This window comes from Ascidiella aspersa, chromosome 2, assembly GCF_963924565.1.
Source record: "Ascidiella aspersa chromosome 2, kaAscAspe10.2, whole genome shotgun sequence".
NCBI lineage: Eukaryota > Metazoa > Chordata > Ascidiacea > Phlebobranchia > Ascidiidae > Ascidiella > Ascidiella aspersa.
In genome coordinates, this window is record NC_139448.1 from 26,037,087 (window position 1) to 26,054,715 (window position 17,629).

Sequence of the window (17,629 nt, forward strand, 5' to 3'; positions counted from 1 at the left end):
TTGATCCACGTCATGTTATGACGTTACTGTGTGTTATCTATAAAATCAGTTTAATTCCCCCGACAAGAAAAATCCTTTATCCGCGTCTGTAATTCTGACAGCACCCGAACACAAACACTAAACCCAATGAAATAAGCTATTGCCTATATGCATTATATATAACCGAGTGTTGCTTATCCAGCAGTACTATATTATAATCAATCGACGTTTCGACGTCCTATGCAGAACGTCTTCATCAGGTTACTGACTTATCATGTAAAACAGATTCTTTATAAAGCGACAAATAACAAATCGTGCGATTACAAACTCGCACCAACGCTCAGTGGTGTAAGAGTGCCCGATAGCTTATCGGCATTAGAACTTCTGTTTTTATGTTTGTTGTGCTGGCGCGTGAATGGATGTTCCACGACTCAACAAAACCTCGCTTGTGATAATCGGTTTCCTTCATCAACACTTGAGCGGCAGAAAAGTTAATGCTGTGCTTGTGGGTGGTTGCATGGTTTGCCAACGCTGATCTCTTAGCATCATTCTTGTCCACATCCCTTTCGTGCTCCTTCCGGTGCGTATTTAAACTTCTACTCGTCTCACCGATGTAAAACTAACCCAATATTAACTTAATACTTATATAATATTTTTAAAATTCCTTGAACGCTTTACAAAAAAATACTTGGGACATTTTAAATTAATGGTGTACTTTGTATTAGTATAAACATAGAGTTGTGGCAAAAAGATTCGTAAAAAACTTACTATTTAAATAAAATTACCCTACAAAGAGTCATCAAACTGTTCAACACTTTTTTTATCAATTATTTTATAGCCTCCAGGTGTCGCACAAACGCCACGATTTTTATACGGCTCGGTTTTGGCGCTTGCAATGGAAATAATGAAAACGAAACTAAGTAAAAAATGCCATGACCAAAATAGATTGATTAACCCTTTAGCCTCGGAGGTCTAAACACCACACTATCTCGCGCAAATGTAAACAGCTGGAGATGGATTAGTCTCGGGCAAAACCACCTTGACATACTTCGATAGAAATATTTTTTATATTTAACTAACGCAGTGATTGCGGCCCGCCTGATGTTTACATGCGGCCCACCACATTCTCACTTTCAGTAGCCTTTATTTAAAACAATCGTATCGACTATCATAAAAACATGTAGAACGCGCAGTATTTGATAAAGGCCCAATCTCTAATGTCGTCTTTCAACATCCATCGAACACTTATCTACTAATAATTTTCAAGCAAGAAGTGTTTTTTTCTAAATGTGTGTTTTTGCGGACCGTTTTAAGGAAACATATCAGCCCAAAGGTGTCGTACCACGCCATGATACGGCATGTAAACTCAATTTTTCGCGCTTCGCGCGATAAGGATGAGATTTACGTGTATATTTGCGCACGATTTCTATCTCGAAGAGCGGGTGTTTATGAGTTTAGTTGTTTCATGACGTCAACATATGACGTAACTTATGACGTCATCCCTTTAATTTAATAGGTTTTGATGCACATCGAATTTTTTAAAGTGGCCATGCGGACCATGCTGCTGAAAGGATGGTCATTTCTGCACTAAAGAGTACTTTTCTGTAAAAGCAGGATTGGCTTTTTTGGTTATGTTCGCCAACGCCTCGGATTATATGTCACTAACAGAGATATCTCTATTTTTTATATTGCGATATAATATCAGTCTCGAAGAAAACCTAATTGCCATCACTACTTTAGCGATTAACCTCTCCCAAACAGAGATAAATTTAAATTTGCATTTGGAAAAAAACAAAGGTTGCCTATCTGCATTCCGGGACAAATATAACAACCTAACAGTAAAAGCTAGAAAAAGAATAATCTCTGCGCTTACTAAGTGTAGCTCCAAACTTGTACGGAAGGTGGTGGTTGTACCAGGCAAATAAGTTTTGGTTTTACACGTTTATTCAGAATTATGCGCCTCAAATCAGTATTTACAATAATTGCGGCACAAATTGCAAATAGAAAGCGAATGAAACCCATATGCTGCAGCGGACATGAAAGTAGAAAAAAAGAAAAAAATGCCGGCGGAACAACTGTCACATGACGGTGGTTCGTTTGCTACACAGTAGAAAATAATAGAAACTTACACATGCACGACTGCTGCCAGATGGAAAAACTTTTTGGCGCACGACACAAAGTAAGCAAATGTTTCTCAGAACACGCACACACGGAACAACATTAACATTTTCTGTCGTTTAAAGCTCACCATCGAGAGCGGAAACACATTTGGCGTGGGACGAAATTCAAACAAAAACAAAAAACATTTTGCCAACGAAGCATGCGGCGCTCGCCGGACGGAATATGTAAAATGCTGCGAGATAACGACTGGCGTATTGCTGCGGCGTGCTGGAGAGCGAACGTAAATTAAGAACTTTAAAACAAACGCGGAACAATTGAGCAGCGCGAGAGTACGACAACGGGTTGTCATGGAAACAAGGGGTGACCTCCGGGATGCATAGTTTTAATATATTCTGTTGTCATGGTTAGGCGCTCACGTCATCAACTGCGTTGACGGCCTCAGAGCGCCTTTCGACGGCTACGTCACAGGCAGTTTCGCCCTGGGATTTAACAAGGGCGTGGTTGCTGCTGTCGTTGTTGTTGCTGTTGTAGTTGTCACCGCTTCCTGCGCTGCTGTTGCATTTGGCTGGCGTCTGGTGAAGTCCGCGCAGCAAGTGCACGTTGAAGTAGTACTTCTCGTGGCAGTTTTGGCCGCAGATGGTGCAGCGGAACGGGTCGCACTTGTCGTGGCAGCTCATGTGCAGCGCGTGCATCATCTCGTCGCCGAAGATCACGCTGCAGTGCTTGCACGTGCGCGACTCGACAGCGTCCTCTCGCGGACTGGCGGCGGTCTGCGTGGAGGCAGTAGAGGTCGCCACATCCTCCTTCGGCCCGCTCAGGTCGAGCGGCGTGAAGTGGCGCTTGATGTAGCTGGGCGAGTTTGAGAGTGGTGGGGTGGGGTAGGCCGACGACGGGCTGCCACACTAAATAAAATACGAAATGTTAATTTAAACTAAATATTTTTAATTCGAACAAACTTGTATTGCGCGGAAAAAACAAAAAACAAAAAAATAAATAAATAAAAATAAAGAAAATAATTTAAAAATGTATTGAGTGGTAGTTTTAATTACTTCTACGTCGTTTTATCTCACCTTTAAACATTTTTCTTAACCAATAGCACTTATTTTTAGTTTAAGACGTTATAATGCCTTGTAGACGATTCTTGAATATTTATGTTAAGCAGCAACGAAACACTAAATTACTTGGAAATCGAACCGTGTTTATTCTCCTGAAAATGCGGCCATGCTTGTTTATCTGTTTTCGCCTTACACGCAGTTCACGATTATGGCGATAAAAGGCCCGTTCCGAGAAAAGAGTTGTTGTTCTCACGATAATGTAAAAACATTGGCGTAAAATCAACGGGTTTTGGTGGATTAGAAAAGAAAACATTGCCACACACACACACCTCGTCCTCGTTGTACTTGGACGTATATTTCTGCGGCGAACAAGCCTTGTTCGTTCTTGTCGATTCGTTGGTGCTTCTGTAACAAAACCAAAAAAGTTGAATATACATTACAGCATAACAGGGAGATAAAGTAAAATTATATTATAGGTAAATAAGTAAGTATAAGTTAAAGCGTTTATCCAAAGCCATCAACTGTTGATTTTATTTTCATCTTTGGTACAAAATATATTATAATATTTAAAATGAAACAAAATACTTCGAAATATTTGTGGCAAAAGAGCGTAAAAATTATGTCCCCGCGGATATATCTCGATTGGTATGTAAATGCAAACAGCGTGCATCGGCGGTGTACGTGCATCGGCAAGATTCCGCCGCTGCTGTATTCAAATCGCGTGCGGGCACGACCGGCGAGCATTAAATCGCACGCGATGAACGCATCAAGAAAGCGAAAACGCAAGTCACACAATGCCCGGGGGCGTCGAATTTTCCCAGGGTCGGGTTTTATTCCTGAGCCACAACAAGCTAGGAAACCCTGCTCGGCCAACGGGTCTTTATCTCTCTCTCGCTCCCCTCGCCATTTTCCCTTTCTCTTTTTTTGCTCACGACGATCTCTCGCTCCCTTGCCTTCGTTCAGCGGAGCGCGACCATCGAGATGGCAATCTGAGCCGAGCCGAGCCGATTTCGGCTGCGTAGCGTGCGAACCAACGTAAACAATCCCGGGCTGATTCAGCCGTGGCTCGCCGTGTGACGACAGAGGCTAGGCGCTCTCGCGTGCGAAGGCCGGCGGATTACGAATCGCCTGATTGTTTACAAACCAACGGCCTGTTTATTCGTGAGATCAGGCCCGCGATTCATCAACGGGAAACGGGGAGGGATCTTTTTTGAGCTTCTATGACTTTGCAGTTAAATATAGCGCGCATCCAGTTTTCTTGTTTTCTTTGCAGAGTAAACACTGAAGCTTTCAATGTTGACCGGTCGCTAATTTTCCGGTTGACGACCTAAGGTCAAATCGTGCACCAAATATTTGCCAGGGTGTTTTGCGTTTAGAAACATCACAACAGCGTGTTTCAAAAAGTCATACCATTTTTGGTTTATAAAAAGGGCCCGGTATATGCGGACTGTATGGCGCAATGTTCATTTTGTTTTTGTTTTTTCTTCGTTTCGTGGTTTTAGATTGGACTACGCCTAAAATCAGCTGTCGAAATAGGGGTGGACGGGTGTAAAACATAAAGGGGGCCAAAACGAATTTTTTGTCGTCATTTTCTTGTTTTACCCTCTCATAAACTTGCGTTCCCGCTAAGCTCCGATTGATGCGCGACAATAAATAAGGCCATCGATAAGTGGTGGGGATCAAAGGGCGGAAGGCAGTGCACGACGCGGGAGGCCAAGATCGAAAACGAGCGCCTGCCGTAATCCACAAATCAACACGTATCAGGCCGAAAACGAGCAGAGGCCGGCCGCGATCGGAGTGACGTCACAGCGTGTTACAATCTGTTGTGGAATGCGTGCTGTGGCGGTGGCGTCTGCACGCGATCTCTCGCCCTTCGCTGCCCCGGCTAAACACCTCGATTTCCTCGCGGCGCCGCGCGAATAAGACAATGACTCACTTCAAGCGCAACAACAACACGGAAAAGGAGGTGTTTTTCTTCTCCACGAAAGCCCCCTCGCCCCCACCGCGCTCCCAGAAGTGGCTCGTAATGGGGAGTCACCGCCATTGTGACGTCGCCGGGCTGTCAATGTCGCGGTCCAGTGGCCACAGGAAGGACTCTAGGTTATTATCTGACGGGCGCTTCCGTGTTATTGCATGACGGCATGGTCATCTGTCATATTGTTTGAAGTTGCGGTCAGTCGTGAAACGGAGGCGTGTCCTTATATTTTTGTCGGATAGGCACTTTTAAATTATTTATGCCTCCTATACTCCGAGGCACCTTAAAATTGGACTGTCTTCATAGGCAAATCGCTTTGATTGTGCGATGACGTGATGGGATTAAGTGTATTCTCAGCCGTTTTCGGTGTCGCGAAAAAAAATAAACATGACGCGTCTCGTGTTGTGTTTTGCTGACACTCTGCGGAGAGCAGCTGTGTCTACTTACGAAGGCGCCTTTCGAAATAAACGTCCTAAGAAAACATCAACAAGGCGCGAGAATGAAATGAATCATTTCTCCGTCTTCCGCTCGGATCAAACGCCACAACTTTTCCTCGCCATCGCTGAACGCGGGCCCTCTCGCACGCGTGATCCCAAGTCAACAGCCTTCCGCGAATAGCGCAACCGAAACGGACTGGCTTTTGACGTCACGTTCACACACGCCGCGCAAGTTCAAGCAAGGCGGCGGCTGCGCGCGCGCACACCGGCGTACACACGCGCGCCCTGCCGGCTTGCACGCGAGCGGCGGCGACGAGAAAGACATATCGCCTCGGAACGTAAACATAACAACAGGCGGTTTTGGTTACAGCGGCCCCGGCGCGGCCTTCTCACGCAACTCGGTCTTGCACGCAAACTCCATATCGCGCCTATAGGCACAAAAGCACCATGCCAGGTAAAGGTCAGCTTTGGAGCTGGAGGGAGGAATCAAGCCGGCGCAAATCTCCGACAAGGCGCAATTATCTGGTAATGGCCTCCTTCATTCCGCGACAACGCGTAGCTTGACACCGCCCTTTGTCTTCACAAAGTCGACCAAGACACTGATTGAATGTTTAACGGGCTTTCGTTCGATTACCGGAACGGAAAAAATGTTTGTTGCGGTTTATCCATTTTGCGCATTTTCTCGCGACGGCGACACACCTCTCCAAGAAACAATTCCGTCACTGCAATTAAAAATTTATGAGAGCTACGTTCCCCGACCCCTGATGTATGCCAAGTTGACTCGTCCAACTTTAAAGGTCGACTAAAATAAATATTTTAATTTGTCGCGAAAATGAATTATTCCTAGAAGCGCGTATTTATACACAAATATTAATTATTAATTTGTGTAAGTTTACGTTTGTTTTAGCAAGGGACGGCTTCTTGTTAACACTGCGTGTCCGATATTTATTTCTGACTGTGCTTAAAACCTAGTAACGGTCTTTCACTCGAGGAATGTTAAATCGCGACGCAAACACCAAACCGCAAGGACCCTGAATGCGAATCGGCCAGGAATGGCTAAGCACAAACACCTGTCCGTGGATGAGTCGAGAGAGGCCCGTATAGGAGAGAAAAGGCCCGCGCCGCCTTGTTTTCGCAACTTCGTCAGGCTAGCACGCGATATGTGCTCCAGCCGCTCGACTCTCTCACGATATGTTTACGTTAGGCTGGGTGTCGCTGCATCGATCAAAACCAGGCCCAAGTCCTCCAACCACCGACGCCTCCCATGCATTTTGTACTTATCTTGAGCTTCCCGTCGCTACTTCTGCTAATTCGGTGTTTGGCAGCCGATAATAAGCCACAAATCGGGCCGGAGTGCTTTCGCACGCAATAAACTAGGAGATTCTTTGTAGGCGGTCAGTTGTTTTGGGATATCCTGAGTACGTCACAAAAACGTAACAAGTGTTTTTAAAGCGTTGTTTGTTTTTTTAATCCGGCCATAGACACATAAATAAAAGTTTGTAGGAAATTGTTTAGTTAAAACAAAATAATTATTGCTATGAAGAAAAACCCGTTTATGTTATGCAATATAATAGGATTACTTTGCGGTTCACTTTCATTATTCTCGCGTTAGCTATTGCATTGAAAGTGCGCGAATTCCGCGGCAAAGGGGGATTAGAATGACAGGAACGTGTTTTTCCGCTTTCCCGTCGCCAACGCCAAAGCCGGCATCAAAACAAGGCCGTGACCTTTGCGCGTAATCAGATCGCGTTTTCGGCAAAGCAGACTATTAAAAACGCATTGTTTCAAGTCGGCCTGGGCGTCGCACGCAAGCTTAACCGCAGCAGTCATTGTGGCGGTCTGCTTTTGGCATTTCAAAAGTTGCCGGCTGATCATCTCTTTTCCACATTCAAGTGGCTCTCTTTCTCTCTAATTTTGTTCCTTTTCTCTCTTTTTCGTGTGACGTCATCGTTTGGCCACGTAGGCTTCGCTGCAGCGGTCGCTTACAATATTAAAAGCGGAAACATATTGCGCCCGCCGATATTATCGAATTAATTGCCTCTCGCGGGTTCGGAATTTTTAACTGCGCCAGTTTGCAGCGGAAGGAGTTGATTACAAGGTTGCGAGTTCCAACATATACGAATCGTAATGAATTATCCGCCTGAACGTGTTTTATTTAATTCTAAGCCATCACAAGAAATGTAAAGATATTTTTTGCTACTTTATATTTCCAAAAGTAAACAAGAAAATGAGGAATGTTTAAATTACAAATATAAACGAAATATTTGTTTTAATGATCAACGCGCGCCGGACAATCCTAAACCCTAGAGCACAGCTGGCCAAATCCGGAGCGGCGCAGCACGAGAGAGAAATAGAGATATATAGTCGTCACAGCTCCGAGGCAGCATCAATCGCGATTAGGCGATGTCCTGGCACGCAAGAAACACTCGGCAACAACACACGGGGCGAGCAGGTAATCTAAATATACGCACGCGGCATGCATTGCGCCGCGGCCGCAAGGTTCGTGAGAAGCCGGCTGTTGACATGCAGATCGCAGGGCCCCGGGGCAGCCTTGGAGTCTGGGCCACTCGGACTTCGCGTGCGAGGATTTGCCGCGGCGCCGGCCGCATGTTTATTTTCATGTTACGGCGAAAGCTGCCCGGGCCCGGCGACCGTCGCACGCGACTGGAAGCTTAGCGCGGCAGGCGGCACGACCGACAGCGGCGTCGGCGGTGGGCGTTTGCCGCGGCCGTCGACCAGATTTCGAAAAGATATCGGCCACCCCATCAGCCCGCCCATTTATCATGCTTCGCCTACGCATGTCGAAACCTTTAAGAGCAAAGCGAGGGTTAAGCCAGTTTACCCGAGTAAATAGCAAGGCGCCTCTTCTTTTCTCAGCTATAGATTTTAATGCCTAATCAAAATTAGCCTGATTTAAAACAAAATTAGCCTGATTTGCCGGTAATGCTAATTCCTTTTGGGTAATTGTGAAAACAGGCCTTCTTGGCCACTAATTTTACCGATACTTTGTGACCGTTTTAACCTGAAGCCAATTTTATCATGCCGGTTCAATACAAGTGGAGATTTATTTTCCCCGTTGTAAAACGAGCGGGCGTTTGCAGTTTAAATTGCGCACACAACGAGCTGCATAGTTGCGCCATCAGCTGACTGCTCGCGTGCGTCGAGTTGTTCTGCGCTTTTTTCGCACTTGAACATCAAAACACTTGTTGACGCTGCAGGCTCGGGTTACAAAAGCACTTTGTAACTTTTACATTTTGTTCAATAAATAAATTCGAGTTCGTTTTCTGTTCATGTTTTGGTGTATTTTGGTATTTTTGATTAGTTTTTGTAAATGTTGTATTTTACTATTGATTCTATGTTTTGTTATTTCCAACTTTTATTGCAACAAAGCCGAAAACCCTTTAAATAAACACACTCTATTCACGTCTCAGACTATTAATCGTTTGGAGCTTAGTATAAACACTTTTTGTTAACATATTTTGCCAGACCTCGTTAACGAACGTGAGCTGAAAAGACATAGGTGTGGCGTCGAGTGATTTGCATACATTGCCGCGGTTTACATGTCGCCAACTCGTTGCAATGACTTGGCAGAAAATTTCGCCGGCACGATTTTTTCGGTTCAGGGCGGCGCATAGCACAAAATTTCGCACAAAACATCGCGGATCAGTTCGCTGAACTGCGAAGCATTTCCCGCGGCCGCGTAGAGTTGTTTACCGCCTTCCAGAACGCCACAAGAGCAGAACTACTGGCGCTGCTGATAAACACGCTTATTATTGTCAAGAACAATCCTCGACGCGGGTGAGTCAACATCGTGGAATTCACGCCAGCCACTGTTCCCATTCCGACCCATAACAATTACGCCAAACAGAACAACTGTTGACGCGATGGCGAATCGTAAGCGAAAGGGAATTTTTTCGGTGATTGACATTTCACGCGCACTCGAAGAATTTGTGCGGAAATCGGCCCTCGTTCTCCCCCTCCCTTTTATTTTTATTTTTTGTGTGCAAAGCTTCGCAAACGCTCAATTAGGAATACGCGCCAGGACAGGAAATCGTTGCACGGGGCGATTGCCCGCATTCGTGCAAAGCCAACTGGCCGCCAGAAAATGTTGACGTGACCCGCACGGTTCGGACAAAGGTGGAAAGCAGTAGGCCGATATAGGCAAAAACAACGAGCGGAGACCAATTGCGGAGCCTTGAGAGAAGCGCCCGACGCCAACGAATGAAGAGCACCGTTTGCTGCTGGTTGCTTTCTCCTTTCGCGCGATGTTTTCGTACCCGGCGGGTCATAAACAAGCGGGCTGTGACATCACAGGGACACGAAGAGCCAACAAGTTTCGCGTGTCTCCGGCGCTTTTGTTGTCACGCGATCGTTCAAGGCGAGTTTAGCGATCAACAAACAACAAGGAGGCCTTGAGAGGCGGCGATGACGCGGCACCAGCAAGCCGACGCAGCTTCGGAACGCTATTTTCGAGATATTTTTAACGCGCAATTGAAATAACCTTATGGAAAATTAAAATCCACTTTAATACGAAATAAGATTTTTTTTTTGAATATGTAAACTTGTACAACCTCTACACAAGGAAATTAAAGCTTGAAACACAAGCAAGATTATTATCTTCCTCTCACAATGACGTGTATGTTGACGCCACGCCCCACTGGGCCCCAATCGCCCCCGCCCCCACCCCCAATTGTCGAAGGCCACGCCCTCATTCCCCCCACGTCACTCGCATTCCTGCTTATTGTCACAAGAGGGGGCCCCTGATCGCGGTGGGTGGCGAATGTGGGTAGCGCGTGAAAAACGATGAAGGGAGCTTTCGTTGTTTCTCGGCATATGTTTATGTCGCTCACTTTGTAAGAAGAATGCGTCTTACCGTTTTTTACGCACTTAAATTTAAGCAGATTGTTTACTCAATTTAACAATTCAAATTCTTACAGGAAAACTTTCGGCCATTGTCTTTGAAATATAATTAGGGAGCAATGACGTTTTGAACTTTTCACCCAAATCTACAAAATTCAATAGAATTTGTACTGCAAATGGTTGAACTTTGTGACCTAATCCCACGAGAATCGAAAGAAAATCCTACAGATTATGTTCTTACAATATAACATGTAACATATCCGGGGTTACGGCCGGGGCGCAACTCAATAGAACCGCCAATCTGCTTAAATCGAGTAAACAGCGTAACGCGACTGGACCTCAAACGTTTACAATCGTCCAATTAATCCCAAGCGGCGCAGTTAAATTCGCCTGCAACTAATGGCCGGGATCAAAGCGAGCAGTTGTCTTACAGCGGCTCCCGCGGGGACGGGTGCGATCCTAACAACAATCGAAAATACATCACTTACAGCACTTCCAAGTTGGGAAGCGAGCTCCTCTCGTCCTTTGCGTCATCGTGTGACGTCATCAGCTTTGTTTGCGAGTGCGTCTTGCGGCAGTGCTGCTCGAGGCCGTGGATGCCCTTGGCGTGGAAGTCGCACTGGTTGCATTGGTGCTGTAATGTGTTTACATATAAGGTTAAGCGCTGTCGTGTGTCCCACGGGGATGAAAGCACGGCAGGCTCCGCGCGAGAAAAAGGATTACGCCGATGCGCGGGCGATACGCGCCTCGTCGCCTTGTCTACGAGTTTGTTTGCAGTCGACGACGGGATCCGGCTAAGTCGGCGACCCGCGAACTTTCGCGACGGTCGCGAAAACGCACACAAGCACAAGATGGGCGTGATCCGCTTTTCGGGCAAAATGACAAAACTTGACGCAGCGAGATAAATACATGAACTTAAAGCGAACACTAACCCAGCCGTGAATGTTCTTCTTGGCATCTGACTCCGCTTCCAAACCCGCACTTCTCCTCAGCTGCGGACTGATGCACGGCGACGAGTTAGGATTTACATCGTTGCCTTTGCAAAAAACAAATATTATTAGCAATGTTTTCGGAACAACGCCGAAACCGAGGTTTCAAAATCGCCAGGACAGTTACCTGTGGAAGACGGTCGGTTATCGCTGGAGCTCGATCGTGCGTCCTCCTCGGCCGACTTGGCCTGCGAGAGTTCGAGAAGCTTCTGCTGGTAGTTCCAGAAGTGCTGTTTTAGTTGCGCGGCCTGGTCGCTCTCGGCGCCTGAAAGCTGCGCGACAGAGCAAGGGTAAAATAAATAAAAACAGAAAATTGAATTTTATTGCGATGGGCGACAGCACGAACCTGGCGCGGGAAGTTGGGCGAAAATGCGGGGTTTGCCGGCGCGGCGAGGAAGGAGTTCTGCATTGCCAGCTGCTGGTAGAATAAGCGAAGCTGATCTTGTGAAAGAGAGGCCGACGAAGCTGCGAACGAAGAAATAACATTTAGAGTGCTAAATTCACTTTAAAGAACTTCTTTAAAAATACAGGAGCTGTATATAAATAAGAAAAACAGGTCGATTAAGCAAGGCATTCTTATTTTCACCTGCAGCAGCCTGTTGCAGCGCAGAGTTGAGCATGTGCTGTCGTTGGACCGCGTAGGCGTCCATTCCGGTCACCCCTGCCTCGTGGCTTGCCGCCGCGGCGTCCCGCTGGTGCTGCTGTTGTTGTTGCTGTTGCTGCTGTTGTTGCTGCTGTTGTTGTTGCTGTTGTTGTTGCTGTTGTTGTTGCTGCTGATGTTGTTGCTGTTGCTGTACTTGCTGTGTGAGCGAGCGCATCACCGACTCGTCGAGAAGGCCGGAAGCGAAACTCGCCGAGTAGGGGAAGCCGGAAGTCGGACTTCCTATTAAATAAGACGAAACGAGGTTTGCAAACATGTGCCACCAGACCACTACTAAACAGCAATTAAATAAAACGACCTTAAGTTTCATTAGGACAAAATGCTCTTTCAAATATTTTGAAAAGCCTTTATTATTAAGTAATTTCTTTCGGGTTACCTGCTGAAGCGTGCTGGACTGCGGCGAGCATGTTAGATGGGCCGCCCGACACCATGATGGAACGCGGGGTGAGACCGGACACCATATTTTGCAGCGACATCAAGCGATCCGAGGTTTCTGCGTAAGATAAACAAAAAGGCTGAACAGGTCGGTCGACAAGGGTGATTTCCGCTCCTTGTATACCCAAGAAGGCAGCGTTGCCTTCGCGGACTTCGTGTATTTATGCTCATGAATATTTCAGGCCGATTGATTGACGCAGGTCGCCGCGCAATGAGGACCTTGTCAAAAGGAGCGAGAAAGCACCGCTTGGAAAAGTTATTTAAAGAGAAGCGACGTTTGGCGAGATATCCTAAGGATTAACGGAAAAAGCATTTTACTTAAGGATTAATGGGAAAGCACTTTACCTTTCTGGCTGTGGCTGTTCTCTGCATGGGCCTCGTTGTTTGAGTTGGCGACGGCCGCTGCGACAGCCTTGGCCTTGAGGTTGGTGATCTCAAGCTGATGCATGACCCGGGCATGTTGCTCCAGCAGGGTGGCGCCTGAGCTCACGTAGGTGTACGGACAGAAGCGGCAGCGGTAGTGGTGGATGTCCGACGACTCGTAGCGGATCGTAATATTACCACCGATCTACAAGTGAAACGTCGGGTCAATTGCGGTCTTCAATCGATTTAAAAGTGTCGGTTGGGAGATACTTACGTTGACGCCGTCCACCATCACTGGTGTCTCGTTGCCCGAGTAGCCGTCTTCGCGTCTCTGGCCCTCGAAGCTGTTCCTCTCCGGCGACGACGTTATGCGTTCCGACGTCAACATGGACGGAAGAACGATTCCGGATTGTGCTGCAAGGCAACAACATATAAGACCACGCTCTTCTTTTAAAACCACCGCTATATGCGAATTCTCGTACCCATAAGGCTCTTCTGGGCTGCAGCGATCCAAGGCTGGGTGGAGGTCGGAAGACCATCCTCCCTTCGTCTGACTTTCGAGAGCATTGGAGAGTCGATGAGCGCCTTACTAAAGGTGTTGAGAGTCCCTTGCATGTCCTCAACCGACGACAGAGAGTTTGGGCGTTTTCCATCGTCGTTGTTCATTGCTGTAAAAAGTAATCGTAAAAGTTAGGACTTATCCTCGCCAACCAAAAATGTTATTTCATAGACGCGAAAACCGATAGCAAGGGTTTCGGCGATCGGCCAAGGTTGTTAATATAAAAGCGCGATTAGCAGAGTAAGGAACGCGAAATATACGCGCTATTGGAGTTGTTTTCTACGAGCCAAGATCTGTTTTTACCCTGGAGGAAATTTACTCAAGCCCCGGCTCAGGGTACAAGACATGTTCGGGAGTGTCAACGTAGCACAGTGTACGTTTTGTGTGACTGAAACCAACGCAAAATGCGAAACCGGGACTGGGGCAGTTTCGTCTGTCGTCACGACTGAGCCATGTAAGTGTGACAGTTGTGGTTACACAGAGGCGCGTGCGATTGAATCGCCGTGACGTCAGGCGCGTCCGGTGAACGCTTCCGGGTCAGCTACTGCCGCTGGTAGCGGTTGCGTCATAAAACGGTCAGTGATAAACAAATGTTTACGCGTTTTGTTTGCTAGCGCGCGCATTAGTTTGTAATGCGCCTCTTAATGTGATGACGATGGTGACTAAGCGCTGTCGCTGGACAACAGATGTTGTCGCGATGATCTGTTGCCAATCTGGTAGGCCCACGCATGTCGTATAGAGGTGCACAATGCGCATCAAAACAGCAGCTACAATTTTTAGCATAAATACCCGCCCACAGGTACAAGACAGATCTAAAGCAAACATATACAACAACCAAGTAAACGAAGGTAATTGAACTATCAAGTACGAACCCAAGTTAGGTCCTTCCCCTTGCTTTAAAATCATCATCCTCGGATGCTTAGCGAGATCTTTTTCCGGGGGGCTCTGCGATCGCTTCCTGGCCTTGGCCCTGGGGTCCTCGACCGCGTGGTAGGCGCCATCGCCCTGCTGCCAGCCCATGGCTGACATGGCCATCAACTGCGGGGGGAAAGCCGCCATCGGATAGAGGCCGCTGGATGTCGCCACGTGCCCTTCGTTGGCGCCGGCGCCGGGGTTCGGGGGGTTGTGCCGGTTGGCTTCCTCCTGGTGGCTGGCCTTGCTCTTTCGACCTCCGCTTCCTGGAGGACGCAAGGGATTATTAGTTGGAACAATGGGAATTGTAAAGTTGGACGCAAACACGGCGCTTTGTAGGAAAGCTTTCGCCGCGTCGGCCTTGGTTGAAAACAATTTCCACGTAACAGAATATCATTAGGAAGCGGGCGATTATCAATCAGGCGAGACAAGACACACCGCCCAGGCTGGGCCGCGCGCGAATCAATCACCAATCTGCGTCGGAAACTTTCCTTGGTCGGTAATTAACACGACGGCAAAATAAAACCTGCAAACAGCCAATAGGCCAAGAAAAAAGCCTTATAATATACATATTCGTTGGGAAGCCTTTTTTACCTTCGTTCTGCTGGTATTTCTTCGCCTTGTAAGCGGAGATAGGGGCAAGGGCGGCGCCGCGTCGCCTCCTCCTTTTGAAGCTGTTTTCGTTGCCGAACTCCCCAAATCCCTCGCGGGTCATGGTCCAGTAGTTGGACTTGGCCGCGTTCTCGTATCGTGGAACTAAACAACGGGTAAAAAAAACACAAATTAACAGTGATATAAGGCGTCGAAGCAAACATATTTAACCGACATGTAATGTGCGAAAAGTGTAAATATGCTTTGTACACTTTAGGCAAAATATCTTGCGTATATAGGTACTCTTTTGTTAGTATTCAAAGGGGGGTATGTATAAACCTGCAGCGTTCGACTTTTATGCCTAAGTCCGATGAAATTTCCCGCCGTGTCTTCGCAAAATCGTCGCCGCCACCGCGGGACTACAATATAGGAAGAAACGTCGCTTAATCAGCGCGCTAGGATCGGAAAAGGCCCTGGCAAGCGTTGTAATTGGATCCAGCCATTGATCAAGTGGGACGCGGGCCGGAGTGCCAGCGCTCGTTAGTTAGCGCAGACAGGAGCGGGGAAGCAGCTTTCCTCGCAACAACAGGGCTGCACTTGTTTGTGCCACTTCGGGAGTCGCACCGGCGTTCAAATAAAGTATTCGAACACGGCCCGAACCCCATCAACGGCTAAAAATTACATTTTTTACTTCTACTGACGCACGATAAACGACACACAGATCACTTATATGCGTTATACGTTGATGAATATTATCGCTTTAAATGCAACTAAAAGTGACCCGCATTGTCGCAACCTATGGGCGAATCGTTCTGATAGCGAATATGCACACGTTTCGCGCGAACATTGTGCACAGTATACGTAAGTATGTGTTCGGTTAATTCATTGGCCCGCTTCATACAAGAACTGGTTTTTCCTGGAGTTCGGAGTCGCCTTCTGGGAACGTTGCATTGTGCTCGGAGCCATCAGCGATTATCGTGTAACAGGCGCGATGCGTGGTGCCGCTTGTTATCGGGCTGCGCTTTGTGCTGCATTTTAATCGCTTCTGGTTTTTATAACACGTAACCGCCGCGGCGGATGCGGCGCGAGCGATCGAAGCATTCACTACAGAGCACCTGGATTTCTATTTACACAGATGCATTTTTATGTCGTAGTTTATAAACACCGATCACAATCCCTAAATATTATAATGGGAATAAAAACAACGTAACTCACCTTTGACAAAGCACTGGTTGAGACTGAGATTGTGACGAATCGAGTTCTGCCAGGCGGACTTGTCGTGGCAGTACTTGTAGTAGGGAAAGTTGTTCATGATGTAGTCGTAGATACCGCGTAAGGTGATCAGCTTGCCAGGGCTATCGAGGATGGCGGACGCGATCAGGGCCGGGTAGGTGTGGGGTGGTCGCTTGTACTGGGAACGTTCCTCGGGCGAGGGGCTGCTTGGGGGCATACGGTTCTGTGGTCCCCCTGACCCGATGATGCCCCGAGCGGCTGTGTGGAATCCGTTGGGGGCGGGGCGGTCCTCTGAGGGCTTTGCGGCCGCCTGTAACTTGTAGTTAGGTACCATGCCTGGAATTGGCGCTGTCGTGGCGCAGCTGGTTTGGATCATCGTTGGCAAGCACATTCCAGCCGCCATTGCGGCGATCGCTGTCGACTGGCTGCTGTTTATTGCGCTGTACGGATTCACCGGGTAACCCGGCGCCGACGTCATCGAGTTGGGGGTGGGAAACGGCGGGGCCGTGTTCTCCCCTGGTGAAGCGCCGCCTTTGTTGGACGCCACCGCGCTGGCCCGCAAGGCCACGTTCATGTCGTCACTGTGACGTCGGTCCGAAGCGATGATTGAGTTCGCTGTCGCCTGTTGCATGGCTTCGGAGGATAGCGAGCGCTTGAGTGGCATCGAAGGGTCGTACCTGGGTTCTACTTCGGGGTTACTTTGTGGAGAGATCTTTACGAAAGGCTCGGGGCTGTGGGCTGATCCCGCCCCGTCTGATATATTGTCATCTGCTCTCTCGTTGCTGTATAAGCTTCCTGTTGATTCGACCGACCCGATGGGGGTATTTGACCCAGCTTTGGGGCTGTGGTGGTGACCCATGGGCATGGTTTCGTGCATGTCAATCATGCTCTCTGCTGTAGTTTTGTCTGTTCGTTTTGCTTTCAACACTCGCCGCAAAACAAAGTCTAAGCTCTTACTGCTCTTGCTTTGGGTAATGTCTTCCTCAGCAGGGATTTGTTGAATTCGGCGGGGTTTCGAAGTACTTTTGCGCCGCCGTGATTCGGATTTTTGCCGTTCCTTGTTCGTTGCGTTGTACTTTTGAAGCTCGTCTAGATCTACCAGGCAATAAAATAATGATTTCTGCTTATGGTAAACCTAAATAACCTTTAAAATTACATAACAAATTTATAGCTTTTTCACTAACACTTAGGAAACAGAACCTGGGCGGCACAGCGGCCGTCTCTCTCCAGACTGCGAACTTCGGTGCGCCGCCTCAAGTTTATATAAACACGGGCGAAAAACTTTTTTCCGCGTCAGAAAACTTCGCGTGTGTAGGCTCCACACGCAAACGTAAACCAACAAGACACCGGCTGGCGTGTTTAGCTTAGAGCTTGCACGCGATGGCCCACATAACACCGTAATTAGAGTGGCGCTTCATCATACACGCGGTTTGCCTCTCTAGCCGTTAGTTTGGCTCCG

The 17,629-nt window shown here is 47.6% G+C and overlaps 1 protein-coding gene across 2 annotated transcripts; it reads right to left on the reverse strand.

The window, feature by feature from the left end:
• Window positions 1–1,911: 1,911 nt before the first annotated feature.
• On the reverse strand, window positions 1,912–17,496 carry LOC146164525 (uncharacterized). 2 transcript variants are annotated; one of them, XM_083382901.1, is made up of 15 exons: window positions 16,153–17,496; window positions 14,941–15,102; window positions 14,307–14,612; window positions 13,358–13,543; window positions 13,150–13,289; window positions 12,858–13,080; window positions 12,454–12,570; window positions 12,179–12,299; window positions 12,003–12,130; window positions 11,763–11,881; window positions 11,544–11,688; window positions 11,360–11,463; window positions 10,916–11,061; window positions 3,485–3,560; window positions 1,912–3,002 (listed from the first exon to the last, which is right to left on the reverse strand). In XM_083382901.1, the coding sequence occupies exons 1-15, from the start codon at window positions 17,054–17,056 to the stop codon at window positions 2,505–2,507; spliced, it is 3,375 nt and encodes a 1,124-aa protein (XP_083239027.1). In that variant the 5' UTR covers window positions 17,057–17,496; the 3' UTR covers window positions 1,912–2,504. The 2 variants fall into 2 exon arrangements, with proteins under 2 accessions (XP_083239027.1, XP_083239026.1); XM_083382900.1 differs by having other exon boundaries at window positions 12,003–12,299; window positions 16,153–17,495.
• Between the last annotated feature and the right edge of the window lie 133 nt (window positions 17,497–17,629).